Source organism: Tenrec ecaudatus, chromosome 13 (genome assembly GCF_050624435.1).
Source record: "Tenrec ecaudatus isolate mTenEca1 chromosome 13, mTenEca1.hap1, whole genome shotgun sequence".
NCBI classification, from domain to species: domain Eukaryota; kingdom Metazoa; phylum Chordata; class Mammalia; order Afrosoricida; family Tenrecidae; genus Tenrec; species Tenrec ecaudatus.
Window position 1 is genome coordinate 7526806 of NC_134542.1, and position 15701 is coordinate 7542506.

Here is a 15701-nt window from a genome sequence, read left to right on the forward strand (position 1 = left end):
CAGAGCAAGTCCTTTGGACTTGGGGTCCTCATGTTGAAATCTCTCAAGACCTAAGGGAGGATTGATGCCAACATGTGCATTGATCTCCAACACAGACCACAGGTGTTGAAGGAGACACGGAGTCTGTTCCAGACCCAGCGGAGAGAGCGCCCCTGCCCGTAAAGCCAGACTCTAGTCTCCCGAACAGTGAGAGGCTAACTTTCAGTTTGTTGAAATCATCCGCTTGTGGTACTTCTGTTATAGGTAGCTCTAGGTGACAATAAAATACTACTAATAAGATAAGCTAGGTATGGGGTGTACAGAAATTATACAGCTTTTCTGTAAATCTAAAAATATTCTAAAAGCTTCCTGGGGGAGTAGAATAGAGTAATAGTTGACAAACCAGTTATCTTCTTGCTGACTTGTTGAAATGTTACAGATCTTCCATCCTAACCTGGTAATCAGGTTTTGGGTTACTATCATTAGAAAATTATTGCAGTATTATAGAGGGTTATCCTGCTTGAATATGAAAACATATTTTTCAAAAGGGATATGGATCTAAACCTTCATCCGAAAGGAAGTTAAAGAAAAGATATGGATGAAATAGACAAATGTATATTTTACATACATATTGAAAGCCATGTTGTTAGGGGCCATCAAGTCAGTTCTAGCCCATAGCAACCCTATGCACAGCAGAAGGAAACACTGCCCTGCGCTGCCTCACAGCTGTTTCCATGCCCGAGACCATCGACGCAGCCACTGCGTCGATCCATGTCATGGAGGGCCTTCTTTTTCTCTGCTCCTCCACTCAACCAAACACGGGATCTTTCTCCAGGGACGGGTCTCTCCTGACAACACATCCAAAGTACGGGAGAGGAAGTCTCACCATCCTGGCCTCCAAAGAGCACTCTGGCATACTTGAAGATCATAGATTTTATAAAATATTATGAGTTTAGAAGTCTTGTTTCATGCACATACTTCTCCCAAGCAAATTGACCTATTGCCCCATTTATCTAACTGGTTTATACCTATCGCCAAGCCCTCCCTTCCCGCTCTACCTCACAGCTCCCTCTATGGCAGTGGTTCTCAACCTTCTAATGCCGTGACCCTTTCGTACAGTTCCTCATGTTGTGATGACCCCCCCAACCATAAAATTATTTTCATTGCTACTTCATATCTCATTTTGCTACTGTTATGAATCATCATGTAAATATCTGATATACAGGATGTGTTTTCATTGTTACAAATTGAACATAATTAAACATAATTAAACATAATTAAAGCAGAGTGATAAATCACAAAACAATATGTAATTATATATTGTGAAATATTTATGTGTCTTCCAATTGTTTTAGGCGACCTCTGAGAAAGGGTCGTTCGACACCCCCCCAAAGAGGTCTGCGACCCACAGGTTGAGAGCTGTTGTAGGGCAAGTCTGTCCCCAGCTCTACACTGGACTGACTGTCACGCCATCGTGCCAGGGCACGCCTGCTCCATAAGTCTAAGAGGACTTACATGACCTCAAGCTAAGCGCCTCACCCTTTCTTTATATCCGCATTGACTTCTTTTTTTAAAAAACCTTGCCTGCAACATGATAGTTTGCAAACTATTGATTTCTCCCTGAAGCTTCTTTGTAACACGCTCATTGTCCTGCAGGAGGGCTTCATTATGTCTGCCTGGGTCCACATCTGAAGGTGGTCAGCCAGCTCCCCGCTGCGGGGCTAGAGGAGGAGATAGTGACTGAATGAAATCATCTGTTTCCTTGTGCCCGCCCTCTGCCAAAACCAGCAAGGAGCTTTGAGAGAAGACCTGGCCTACCCAGAAGGTGGGCGTATTTATAAATAGTTCTCAACCTCTCCTTAAAGCTGGTCCCTAATCCTCTCCTCTCAAGATTGGAAGTGACTTGACCTTTGAGTCTTTAAACTCAAGCTCTTTTTCACAGAGAAAGCTAGTGAGCAAAAAGCTGTTAAGACACCCCTCCCCACCCCCCAAAAAAGAAAGAAAATATTCCCGCCAGATAATTTTCCATCATCATCAAAGTTATTTTAACCCCATTTGTTTCTTTCCAAGGACCGTCTTTTTTCATTGTTGTAATTGTAAGCTGCTGGTCTTACATCGAACGTGTGTGTGCCTGCAGCCTTTTGATGATTTATAAAACCATTCCCAAGTGACCGCGTCCTTAGTGGGAGCTGAGAGCCTTCCTTTTCACCCTGACCCTAAGGGGCTCGGAAGGCTCTTTAGTAGTCTCCAGCCCGGCATCATTGGGCGCGGGTTTGTGTATTACCCTAATTCTGTATTTGTCGGTTGTAGATAAAAATCATATAGATCTTGCTAAGATGATAAAATCGAGCTGGGGATGCCCACTGAGTTCAATAATAGAGCATTTCCAGGTGAAGGTCCATGACTGTTGGACTAACCAGGAGTTTTGAAAACTATTTCCTATGAAGACAGTTAACTGAGTCTTGACCCTAATTCTTTGTAAAAAGGAAAAAAGTTGTGCCAGGTCGTTGTAGCAGCTTCGCTTCCTTGATGTGACAAGAACCCACTGTCCCGTATATCAGAGAGAAGCCTCTACGACTTCCTTCCAATTTGTTTGTTTCTAACTACCTAGAGGAGAAGTTAAGGAGTCTTGGTGTCATAGTGGCTACATGTTGGGTTGTGATGCGGCAAGGTCAGCAGTTCAAAACCACCAGCCGCTCTGCAGGAGAAAGAAGGGGATGTTCTGTTCCCATAAAGATGGACAGCCTCTGAAAGCTCCACTATCCATAGGGTTACTCTGAGGCAGACTTGACTCAGCGGCACGAATTCGATTTTGAGTTTTGGGGTGGTTTTTAATGGTTCTGGTAGTCAATATAAACATATTCATTCTACTTGTAAATATTATATGTTTATATAATATGTCTTTAATAAATGGTATAAGGACTATTGAGGCACTGCATATGATTCTTAGTGGAATTATTTAAATTCTTCCAATGAATTTTTTTTTAACAAAATTTTTAATGCGAATTAGATGGCTTGGGGTTTTAATAGACAGGTTGAAGAGTATTTCCCAGCCCCAAGCATTTGTCTGCAGACCTGGGCCAGTGGCAAGAATGCTTTTTCTTGAAGCTGTGCTGTCTGGTCCAACGGCTGTGTTTGTGCAGGAAGCCCGGTCCTTAGTGCTTGCCTTGCATCCTTTTTGTCAGAATGCCCGCCTGCGCAGGGGCCTGGAACCTTAGAAGTTATGTTTGGTTTTGTTGTTTCGTTGGAGCAAGTCTGAGAGTGTCCGTGTGGCTCGACTGGGAGCGTGGAAGACCATCGGGAGAGCGCGTGAAGAGGGCTGTGTTCTGGATAACTGGGGATCCCAAGCTCACGCGGTCCTGCTGAGCTGGAAGCTCAGAGTAGGCTTGTTTTCGCAGGAATTGTGCCTGTTGTTTCATTTCCCCAGGTAGGGAAATTCACTCTTAACAGGTGACCCCTGGGTTGGGAGGAATTAGCAAGTAAGTGAAGTTCTGGCTTGCATTTGAATTTGCCTGTTTAAAAAAAAAAGTAAGGTTTGGAAAGCCTGAGGTAGAAGGCACCTGGGGATGGAGGAGCAGCAACAGGGGGACAGACAGTGTGTTAGGAATCAGGGGGGGGGGGGAGAAAGAGGAAGAAGAAAAGAGAAGAGAGAGAGTAGCACCCAACAGCACCCCTCGCAGCTGAGGCGACTGCATGCAGGGAAATGGAGTCGCCATCACATCCAAGACACTGCTCCATCGCCTTGTTGGTCGCTATGACTTTTCTGCCAAAGCACAAACCTAAGCCTCACCAGGGGCACACACAGTGGGAAGCCTTGGGGCCCTCAAAGCTGACTGGAAGCTGAAGGACCAGCTCCTGTCGCAATGGCCACACGCAGGAAAGCTCAGCCCCGAGGGACAGCTGCGGCTCTGGGGGCTTCATGTGACTGGAGCTATGTCAGTGCTCGCGCCCCGCTCTCAGGCCTGCTCTGAGGAGAAGGGTCCAGAGTGGGTTGGGAGGAGGGGCCTGTGAAGTCTGTCAACTGAAGTGATGGACACTCAGTCTCTGTACAGACGGTAACCATTGTTCTCCTCAGACTTGGTCTCCACGTTTGCTAACGTTTTCTCTTCCTTTACTGATTGGTTCATTAAAACAACAACCAAAACAGCGAACCTGGAAGTGTCTGTTTGTATCAAAGTTGTGTGAGCATGTAGTTTAAGAAGTTCCGAGGTGTGCCCAGTTTCTACTCATGCCCTGACCCCTCGTCCCTACTTTGAACTCCCCAGAGCAGTCTTCCACTTCATTTTTAACCGATCGACGCAGTGTTTATCTGGATATTTCCAAACAGCACACTGGGGCCGGTGTTGTGCTTTCTCAGCATTTCATGCCTGCCCGCACGGGCACTCTGTCTCAGCCCCTTCCTCCCAGGACAGCACCATTGGCTCCTTCTCAGGCGGGGTGTTTATTCTCTCCGCTCTGTCAACACCGCTTGTCACCCGGCATGTTGTCTGCTGGGCCTGCCTTTGCCTTCCAGTCCCCGCGTCAGACTCTCCATCATGCACATCTTCCCCCCCCCTTTATTTGTTTACACTTTCTGTACTAATTTGACCCCAAACTTTCTCCTAGTTCAGCAGTTCTCAACCTGTGGGTCACCACCTCCTTGGGGTTCGAACGACCCTTTCACAGGCGTCGCCCAGTTCATAACGGTAGCAAAATGACAGTGATGAAGTAGCAACGAAAATAATTTTTTGGTTGGGGGTCACCACAGCATGAGGTACTGTATGAAAGGGTCGTGGCATGAGGAAGGTTGAGAACCAGTAGGGCCTAGTTCCGGAGACCTCCTTTCAATACAGCATCCGGTAATCGCTGGATTGCCCTGGGCCTTCACCCCCTCCGGACTAGCTGGCTGATGCGCTGCTGCCTCGGGATCTCCACTCACCATACTTCTGAGGATCCCTTTCGCCCGTCTCCTGGTTCACACATCATATTGCTTCTTGGATTCCTTGACATTTTGGTGGCGGGTCACCGTCTGCTTGCTGAGAAAGAGCATGTGTTTTAGGTAGTTTTGAGTTCTGCTTCATTTTCTCCTGTCGTCAGGGCTCCTGCTGAAAGTCTCATCCTTCCTGACTTGATTGCCCCGTGCCGCTTTGACCACTGCCGTGCCTCCTGGTTTCCCCTCTAGAAGCTTCTCTTTACCCACGTTTGCCAGGACAGGACTGGGGCACTTGCTAGGCCTTTCAATCTGGGAGATGTTCTTACATAACTGTGGTGACGATGGTCTCTCTTCCTTCTAGAACTCCTCATCGTTAGAAGGTCGCCCTCTTACACTGTCAGATAGTTTTTATATCTTGTTTTTGCCCCTGTCTTTTTTCCCTGGGCGTGTTCCTCAACTCAACCCTTGGATTGAGTTGTTCGGTTCTGCTATCAAAATGTCTATTTTTCAAGAGTTTTTCGGTTGTTGTTCTCAGAGTGTTCCTTTTTTAATTGATATTGTTGACTCAGTTATTACATCAGTGAACAATACAGAAACTAGAAAACAGAACTGCTTATGTTAGAAGATAATTTCTGACTAAATGGAGTATCAGCTGACCGACCTCCTAAGCTGTACCCTCGAGCCAGAGAAAAATCAGCATCACACAAAGCTTAGAAACCTACAAAACCCGGGGGCCTGTGTGGGAAGTCTTTTGTGGACCGTGCGACTCCCTCTCCATCGCTCATCTGTCCGCTGACCGCCACGTCCTCTGGTGACCCGCGTGGTACTGTGATGATGTCGGGTGTGCCACCAGCAGGGCCACGCACGGCAACCAGACGTCAGTCAGGGAAGCCCCTCAACAAAGGCAGACTAGCGAGACTTGGTGATCTACGTCCAAAAATCAGCCAGTGACCCTGGGGTCCCAACGGAATATTGTCCTGTACCGAGCAGGAGCAGGAGCACCCAGAATCTGGAGGAGCCACAGCACGGACGAGGCCGCCCCAGTGCTGGAGGAGACGGCGCGGGACAGGCGCTGTTTCCTTCCCGTGTGCAGGGAACCTCCATGTGTCAAAGCAGCTCCAGCAGCAACAATCTCCCTCCAGTTTCTTTCTCTCCGCCTCGGAGTTGCTTTTCTCTTTGCTTTCGTCTTCCCAGCAAATGCTCTCCTTGAATTTCTGGTGATCTTAGGCTGTCTATTTAAAATCAGGGCCTAAACACGCTGGAAAGCTCTGTGCTTGGCATGAAGCTTATAAGCCACGGTCTTCCCTGACAGGTGATCTGCCTGGTCATCCCCCTGGGCTGTCTGCTGTCTCTTGTCTGGGGCCGTTCATCGTGGTTGGTCAGGTTCTCTTAGGAAAAATAAAGTCTGCTCTGTGAGTCTCCTTCCCCTTTCTGGAGATTTCCAGATGTCTCCCATCTTTGCCTTCTTCTATTGTAGAGTGAAATATCTTCTCTAGGCCCCTGCTCCTCCCCAGAGGTGTCTCCTGAACTCCGCTTCACAGGTGTATCTGCTCTCAGAGGTCTTAGCAGTGTGGCCGACGTGCTGATAAGAAGGGGTTGCTTTCAGTGTCTTACTTCTCCTTAAGCAGCCCTGCTCAGAAACTGGATGAACCTCCGGGATGCTGAGACGGGGAAGATACTCTGGCAAGGCACTGAGGACCTGTCCGTCCCCGGAGTGGAGCATGAAGGTACGTGCCACACCAGTGCCAGGGCAGGGCCTCGCATCCTGACAGCAGTCCTCGCGGGGCAGCCCCTGCACTCCCACGGTTCACTTGGTGCTGACATGTTAGCATTAGCTAGTCCATCCCGAGCTAGAGGCTAGCATGTTGACTTTCCCTCCCCAAAGAAAGTTTCCACACGTATCTCCCCAAAGGCAACACAAAAGGAAAAGGTTAATGCCAAGGGACTAGAGAGAGGGAAGTGTGCTTTACACAATGAACGTGTGTAGGGGTTGTGATAAGAGTTGTATGAGCCCCCAATATGATTTTTTAAAAAGAGTAGATAGGGGGTATTAATTCCGACTTTTTCCTGATCAAAGAAGCTACTGAGACCTTACCCACCCACCCCACGGCCATCAAGTCGATTCGAATTGTAGGGTTTCCAAGACTGTAAATCTTTGTGGGAAGAGACAGCCTCATCTTTCTTCCACAGAGCAGTTGGTGGGTTTGAACTGTGAACTTTGGGTTTAGCATCCCAACGCCCCAGATCTGATGTTCCTTGAAAACCTTTCAGTCAAACAGTTGACCACTGGGGGACTCCTCATGGCACTGACAGATAAGTGTCGGGCTGCTAACTGCAAAGCAACTGTTCAAACCCACCAGCTGCTGTGCAGGAGAGCGCTGAGGCCGGCTGCTTCTGTAAAGATGGGCACTCTGGGAATGAGCTGGACTGGAAGCAGTGGCAGTGGGTCGGGTTGAATGGTCTGGCCTGCAGCTGAGATCCAGGTACTAGTCTGCCCAGAGGAGAACTCGAGAAGCTCCCGGGCGCCGGCAGCACCTGCTCTCAGGCTTTCGTTGAGATTGCACCACGGCTCACTTTTCCCTTTCAGCCCGCGTCCCCAAGAAAATCCTCAAGTGCAAGGCGGTCTCTCGAGAGTTGAACTTCTCTTCCACCGAGCAAATGGAAAAGTTCCGCCTGGAACAGAAAGTGTACTTCAAAGGGCAATGCCTAGAAGGTATTCTGCCGCCAGTGTGCCTAAAGTCGGGGCAGAGGGTGAAGGACCTAGGGAACCCCACAGAGATGTGTTCACCGATCATGGGATTGGCGGGGAGAGGGGGTTGCACAAATAGGGAAAACAAGAGACAGCCAGCAATAGAGGATGCTGTGAGCGCTTCTACTGAGCCCCACCCCTACCCCAGGGCCTGGGTGTCGATGCCCGCTCTGTCAGGGCACCTTGTGTATGGTTGTGGGTGCAGCAGCTGTGACCAGGACAGGCCTGGGCTGTGCTCTGGTGACAGTATTGTCCCCTGTGAATGGCCAGCCCCTTCTCTGGGTGGAGGGTCGCTGCAATGCCTGAGAGTGCACGCCTGTACTATGGAGCTAAAATTCCAAGTGACAGACCTGGCTGTACTGCTCTGTACAATTCACATCCAGCCGGCTTCTAAGAAGATGTTGCTGAGCATTTGCTACCCAGCTGGTCCTAGTCCCACCCTCAGACCCCAAAGCACAGGTGTGGGTCAGAGGACAGGCGGAAGCAGGTGTCATAGCCCACCCTTCAGTCTGGGTGGTTTCTGATGGCTTCTTAGGTGGCTCTCAGGTGGGGAAGGGGCTCATTCTGAAGGAGAGGCACCAAGAGCCTTCAGTTTACACTGGGGCGCCCGCTCACCCCCTTTCCCTTCTTCCTTCAGAATGGTTCTTTGAGTTTGGCTTTGTGATCCCTAACTCCACCAACACCTGGCAGTCCTTGATAGAAGCAGCTCCTGAGTCCCAGATGATGCCCGCCAGTGTCTTAACGTGAGTGAGCAGGTGTCGGGGAAATGGGAGGGCGTCTCTAGAAATGGGGCAGCCTAGGGCAGGGATAAATAAGTATCAGGGACCTCCTACTCTATGGGCCGCTGACGTTGGTCATTGGAGGACGGGGCGTGAGAGTGGAAGGCTCAGCCTTCACTTCCAGTGTGGTCTCCCCTGAGCCAGTGTCAGCTGTAGCTCCCAGAGCCCTGTTCCACTCGGCTCCTCGCTAAGCAGTGAATGGGCCCTGCTCTCTCTGTAGTAAATGAGGATTTTTAAGATTTTATTAACCTTCATTTGCCTTCTGCTTGGCCTTGATTTCTTGCAGGTTCTAAAACCAAGATATCTATGGTAACAAAATTAGGTTTTTTCAGCCATATCTCACTTTGTAAAACCTAAGAACACCAATGCCTCAATTCGGCCCCTGCGTGGCCAGGGTCTCTCACATGGCCCTCACACTCTCTCTGCCTGCAGGAGGGGCTTTGTTTACAACTTCTTGGTTGCTTGGCATAGAAATAGATGGGCTAATGTAACCAAAACCGAATGGTAGGAGTAAGGGTGAGACCTAGGGGGCTCGGGAAATTCAGGCAGCAGGAATCTGGGGTGGTTTCTTCAAGGAGCTGCTTCACACAGAAGCCTACTCAGGGAAAAGAGTCCATTGACCCACGTGACTCCTGGGCCTACCCTTTTGCCAGGTGCAGGAGGGCTCGCCCACTTGATTGTCCCCTGGACTTGGTGGCTCCCCAGATGAAGAACAGGGTAGGGTCACTCGGAGCAGGGAAGGCCACCCGGCCACAGTGGCATGTGTGGTTGATGCCACCAGGTCTGCAGGTGTCCGTGGCACTCCGCAGGTGCCTCCTGGGTGGGTTGTCAGAAAGTCTGTGGTGCTTACTGGGCGCCCTGGCATGCAGAACGCTGTACCAGGGCTGTGTGCAGGCGTGCGGATGGAGAAACACCCTCTTCTCTCCGCTCGAGGACAAACCTAGTCCCTCTATCAACTGCCCCCTTAGCCTCCAACCTCCAAGAGTCAGGATCCAAAGGCCCAAGCCAGGGTTCTAGGTGGGGGGCATGCGTGTTCGTGGCCTGAAGCTCCCTTTCTGCCTTGCCCCCTCCCTCTCCCTTTCTCCCCGCCCTCGCTTACAGTGGGAACGTTATCATAGAAACAAAGTTTTTTGACGCCGATCTTCTCGTGAGCACGTCCAGAGTGAGACTTTTCTACGTTTGAGAGAAGAATGTGTGTGCAGTTCCAGAGGGGGGGTTGTGGGGGGAGGAGGAAACCATTTACTTTTTTCCTCCGTTTTTGATTTCTGACACTTCCACCCCTAATTCCCTCTCCGGCAAAAACCACCTGTGGCCACCAGGGGACCAGCTCTGTGCAGGAGCCAGGCGGCCTTTTCCTCCCACTCAGCCGTCTTCCCCCCGACCCCACAAAACAGCCGATCTCAGGCCAGGGGACTGGCTCAAGCCCTGCTTGGTGGAGACACCACCGGGGGGGACATGCACACCTCGACGAGGGGGGTCCTGCACCTGCCCGGCCTCCCCTTGGGCCCTGCCCGCTGGCCACACACCTCCCTTTGGCCCCTGGTTTTGGAGAGAAGAAAAAAATCCCTCTTCCTGCCCCATGTTTAGCTGTTTCCCTACCATTTCTATTTCATACATTCACTACATTTAACTTGTAAAATAGACTGTGATATTATTATTACACAATGTAATTAAAACACGAATTAAAATATTCCTAGTCTTTAATATGGCGGTACTTTCATCTCTCTGTTTCTGAAGCGAGACGCTGGCCTGTGAGAGGAAGAAGGGATGTATCAGACCCTGGGGCCAGCGCGCGCTCTCTCCGACGCTGGAGATGGGCTGGTGCATCTCTCCACTGCCGAGGCCCTGGCTGCTCCCGAGCAGGACCGAGGCCCTGGCCCGACACTCATCATGTGTACGCATGTTGTTCAGTGGTTCCCATCCACCACACACTTGCACCCTTGCTTTAGGCTGGGCGTTTCTTTACGATGCTCGTTTATTCCGGAACTTCCCAGGCAGGTAGGGATCCTAAGGTGGGAGCTAGGGGCTCTTATGTTCTCTGAGAGCTGAAGTTAACAGGGACAAGCGGGTTCCAACTACATAACTGGAGAGCACTGGGGAAGAATCTGGGGATGGACACATTTGGAAGCAGCGTCCAAAGACGGAGTTCAGAGGACATCTGAGTGGGACAAGGAGGGAGACCCACGGGCTCTGGCTTACTGCTGAGCTGCCTGCAGCCTTCACTCTCGGTCACAAGACACCAGCACCAAGGTTTCCCAGTGAGGAGGGTCCAAGCTCAGAGGGCGGACAGCCCTTTCTGCTCTCCTTCCACCCACTTCTGCAGAGTCTGGGAATCCATGCGTCCCATGTACGACCACCACCTTGTCGGCGAGGCTGCCTCCGGCAGGTGTGCTTCCCTGGACAACAGTCCAGTCCTGGTGTGGGTTGATGTGGTTCACTCACTGGTACTGAATCTCACCCACTGCTCAGGTAGGGCCCTTAACCAGGGGCTGCTGGGTGTTCAAACACCAGAGACTGCATGAGGGAGGCCATGCAGATGAGCCGGGCAGCTCGTTCCCTTAGCCAACCCTGGCTGCTGGGCAAAGTCCTGCCCAAGGTGCCTGTCAGGACAGAAGCAGCCTTGGGGAAGGGCCTCCTCCCACCCTGGGCCCCCAGAACCAACCATGGGAAGGAGGCTCACTGCTCCGCCAGCTGCTCCAAGGAAAACGAAGACGGTGGTCCCCGTCGTCGGCTGGTGCTGGCCATCTCTCCGGAGAACATGACGAGTCATGCAGTGTGTGCATCAGCTGTGTGTGTGTGTGTTTGTGTGTGTGCGCGCGCGCGCGCGCACATCAGCAGGCCTGCTAGCCCTGGGGCTCCAGTAAGTGACTGTGTGGCTTGGGCTGACCAGGAAGATGGCCCTGTTCCAAAAAGTGGGGGGTGTGGTGGCAGGCACAGAGGAAAGAGTCCAGAGCTGCAGGGACCCAGCTGGGGAGACCCTCTCCCTGACTCCCAGGAGGTCCAGGTTGCTATTGGTCGATGCCACTTAGTGCCTGATGGCCCACTGAAGGCCCCTGGGGGTCGGAAGGGATGCGTGCAGACTGGACCTGGCGCGGCGCACACAGGAGAATCTGAATCCTGGGGCCAGGATCAGCCTGGGCCGATCTAAGGCAGGTGGCCCTGGAGTGTACTTTGAGGGAGGGCGGGTGGAGACCTTCAGTAACTGTTAGTGACGCACATGGGGACCCTGGAGTGGCTGCAGGATGAACAGGCCTCCAGACAAGGTGGCCCCAGTGGGAGCAGAGGGAAGAGTTCAGTTGCTCGGGTTGGCTGTGGGCCCTGTGGAGAGGAGGCAGCCCCAGATGGCAGGGCCTTGGCGGGAGGACACTTGAGAGAAAGTTTTCCATGAATATGCAGTAAACCCCGTCCATCTCCCATCCTGGCTCCTGGCCAGTGCTCTGGTGTCAGGCTTTCCGATGGGGAACGTGGTTCAGGACTGAGCCGGCCCTAAGCCAGTGTAGCGGATGGAAATGATGTCCTTCTCCAGAGACCAGGCCCTCCTGATGACCTGTGCAAAGTACAAGAGACAAAGTCACCATCCAGGCTCCTAAGGAGCATTCTGACTGACCGTCCTTCAAGTCACACCCACTGGTTCCTCGGCACCGACGGACACCACAACTCCGGGGCTCGGTCCTTGCGTGGCTTGCGCCGTGGTCAGCTTCCACGGGTATGGGGGTGATTGAAAAAGCCCTGGCCTTGGTCCTCCAAGAGACATCTTCGCTTTCGAGCCCCCTCTCCCCCCCCCCCCCCCCCCCCCCGTGTGTGAGCGATGGCGACCCTAAAGGCCTGAAGACAAGTTCGGGAAGGGACTGAAAGGAATAACAATTACGCATAATTAAGAAAAGTCCAGGAAGCCCCTCCCCATCTCTGGATCCTTCAATATTGGCCTAGGAAACAGGGTCAAGTCACCCTTTTTTAAATAAGGCTTCCCTCAATCCCACGTCACATTCAGCCCCACCTTCCCTCTTGTTTGAAGCGGTTGCGTATTGAAGGCATGCTTTGTGCATATTCTTGACAAATTATCCCACTCTCTGTGTCCCGTCGTGCATGAGTCCCGGTGGACTGTGGGCTACAGGTTGGCGGCTGTCCACAAGGTCAGCCGTTCAAACTCACCCGAGGTAGCAAGATGAGGTTTCTGCCCCCCCTAAAGAGTTACAGCCTCGGAAACCCGCAGGGGCAGTTCTCCCTCCAGGAGTCAGACTCTCCTCTGTGGCCGTAAATTAGGAGTTTGAGTTCTGTGTCCCAGGGTTGCCCTAAGGAGCAGCGCTCGTTACCTGCATGCAGCCCCACCGTCAGGTAGCTTAGATCCCCACAGGCAAAGACCAAAAGCAAACCAGCCATTCAGAAAGGAACCCATGCTGTGGAAGAACTCAGGTAGCGGGCTGGGCAGCCCCTGGAATGGGGTGCAGAAGCAGCGAGGCTGGTGTTGCACTCTGGACCAAATGAGGGCGGCTGGTCTCCTGACGCCCACCAGTCTGCAGAGCCAGAAGGGAAAGATGGTCAAGGCCCCAAAGCCTGCTCGACTGGGGTGGGGGAGGAGTTGGGTGAGTGGGGGCAAGTGAGAACCTTAGGCCCCCTCTGGCAGCTCATCTCCCTCTGAGGGAGGTTGCTCCTAGTGACCACTCAAGATGCAGAAGTTTTGGGGGCTCAGTAAACTAGGGAGGGCCTGGGTCAGAACAGAGAGGTCGAGGGGCACAGGGACTGTGACCACAGTCTTTACCAGAGGGGCCACTTGCATCTGGAGCACACCTGTCCAGCCATGAGGATACCGTGTGGCCTACTTGGCAGGCCACAGAGCCACCCCTCACCTCCATGCTACCTTGGAAGAGAAATCATTTCATCAGAAGAGCCTCAGATACAATTGCTCGATCGGCAAATTAGCTTCTCACCTCCTGCTCCTCAGAGGTGGGCAGAGCACATTCAGAATTGTAATCAGGACATTTCATTTGTTACTTTGCACTTGTGTGTGTGTGTGCGCGTGTGTGTGCGCGCGTGCTCGGGGTCGGGGTGGGGTGGTGCGCTTTCCCACCTGTGTACCCCCTCCTGCATCACCTGTCTCAGATGATGGCCTCAAAGTCAGGACACCTGGTCACTGCCTTCAGCCTCTCTCCCAGCCACCATTCTCCCCACCAGTAGCCTGTGGCTTCGGCCTTGTAGGGGTCCCCCCGCCTGTCCCCTCCCTGCCCACTGCCCCCAAGGTGCTGCAGAACCATCGCAGCTGGGACCACAGGCCTCCCCTTCCGCTCACCCTCCACACCACAGCCGGCAGGAGAGCACCCAGCACCATGTCCAACCTCCTGCCCGCCGCCTCTCTCGTGCCATCTGCCTGGGGCAGTGAACTGTATCTTTTGGAACTGTCCCTTCATGGCTTCCTGAGGGCACTGAAGATAACTGGCAGGAAAAGGCAGCTCAGACAGCATTCCTCCATGGGGCCCTGAGCCCTGAAATCAGCCGCTGCAGCTGCAGCTTTGTGGGAACTGGGAAGAGGGCAGGGTGGGAGGCTGGGGGCAGGTGGGCCAGGCAGCAAGTTCCCAGAGCTGGGACTTTTGATTATGTACTTTCACGTGACCAGAAATAAGAGTGACCCCAGGCCTCTGCCAGGCGCTGCTCGGAGGCTCAGGGTCATTCTGTTTTGGTGTCCTGGTGATGACGGCATTCTTTGGGAAGTGCGGTGTCTCCGAGCTGGCTGCCCCAATGCAAATATTACAACACGAAAAAGCGCCAAACCGCTTCTAAGACTGGAGGAGCCAAGCAGAACCCAGCAGGCCCCCACACCCTGGCCTGGGGCGGCCTGTAGTGAAGAAGGAAATAGAAATAGCTTTGTTCTTTTTTACCCCCCAAGGTGGGATATAAACAACACACATTCAACTGTCTGGACCTACCCACTTAATATGGAGCGTTGGTGGTGTAGTGGGTACCACAAGGTCAGCAGTTTGAGCTCACCAGCTGATCCTCAGGAGAAAGATGATTCACAACTTCGGAAATCCAAAGGGGCAGTTCCACCCTGTCCTGTAGGGTCTCATCGATTTGGTGGCAGTGAGTTCGGTTAGGGGAAGGGATCTGCAGAATTCAGAGGTTTCTTGTAAGCCAAGTTCTAAATACACATCTCAGGGTACTGGAAACACATCTGAGTGCGCCCACCCAACCCCCACCTCACTGAAAGCAGCAAACCAGTGAGGCCCACCAGCTTGTGGACCCAGTGGAATGATTCCGAATTCTCTTGAAGGAGGCTTAGTCAAAGAAAAAGAAGTCATCGACTTAACCGTCTTTGCACTTTTTAAGTGACTTGATTTATTCAAATCACCCCCCAAGTAGCCCTTCTGAATTATACGCGGATAAGTAATACTGGTATCACTGGAACGTTTAACGTAGACTATAGCTGTTCACTTTGAGCTCAGTCCAGTGTGCTCTGAATGCTTATGGCATTGGGCCCCCCGTGCCATCACGCTCCGCCTGACTGCCCACCTCACTCACAGACCTTGAAGTGCCCCTGCCCTTTGAGGTTATTATAAGGCCGGCAGTGGTCACGGAACGTTGTTGGCCATATCTCTGAGCGCCTCACCCCGCATCAGGATTGGGAATTCCAATCCCAGAGCCTTAACCCCCAACCCCGTTTAGTCGCATGGCCACTCTGTCATCTCTCCAGTTGCTAGGGAGAAAGGAGGCGGCAGAAGAGCCTGTGCCCCCCTGGCTCTCAAGCAGCTGGGACACAGGCCCAGCAGCTGCCAGGGAGTGTTGGTGGTGTCTGGAGGTGGCAGTGGAAAAGCAGTTGGGTTCACTCAAGAACTGAGTTTGCAGCACTGCCCAGCCTGTCAGCACTTCCCACGGGCACCTGGACCTGCTCCATCCAGACGACTCGACTCCCTGGGCTTGGAGAACCAATTCAGTGGCCTGGCTGGAAATGTCACCCACAGTTGACCGAGCCCTGGTGGTGCCAAGGCTTACTAAGCCAAGGCCAGTGGTTCGACCCCCACCAGCCACTCCACGGGAGAGGATGGAGGAAGTCCACCTCAGTAAAGACGTGCGGCCTCAGAAACTCTACTGGGGTCACTGCAAGTCAGAGTCCACTTGAGGGCACTGGGTTAAGGGGGTCACGCTTTGGTCGGCAGTTCAGAAGAGGAAGCTGCCTGCTCTCGTCGGGACTCAGCCTCAGAAACGGAAGCCGTTCTGCTCTGTCTTTCAGAGGTGCTATGAGCTGGAGGGGACTCTACAGCAGTGGGCATAGGGGCCTGTGTTAGGCAGA

At 52.4% G+C, this 15701-nt stretch overlaps 1 protein-coding gene across 1 annotated transcript in view; it reads left to right on the forward strand.

Moving 5' to 3' along the window:
• Positions 1 to 10110, forward strand: part of PDE6D (phosphodiesterase 6D) — a 64490-nt gene extending 54380 nt beyond the window's left edge. The window contains exons 2-5 of the mRNA XM_075528949.1: positions 6530 to 6618; positions 7479 to 7604; positions 8278 to 8383; positions 9521 to 10110. Of these exons, the coding sequence (XP_075385064.1) occupies positions 6530 to 6618; positions 7479 to 7604; positions 8278 to 8383; positions 9521 to 9602 (403 nt within the window). The 3' untranslated portion in view covers positions 9603 to 10110. The remainder of the gene's footprint in view (positions 1 to 6529; positions 6619 to 7478; positions 7605 to 8277; positions 8384 to 9520) is intronic.
• The last annotated feature ends 5591 nt before the right edge of the window (positions 10111 to 15701 follow it).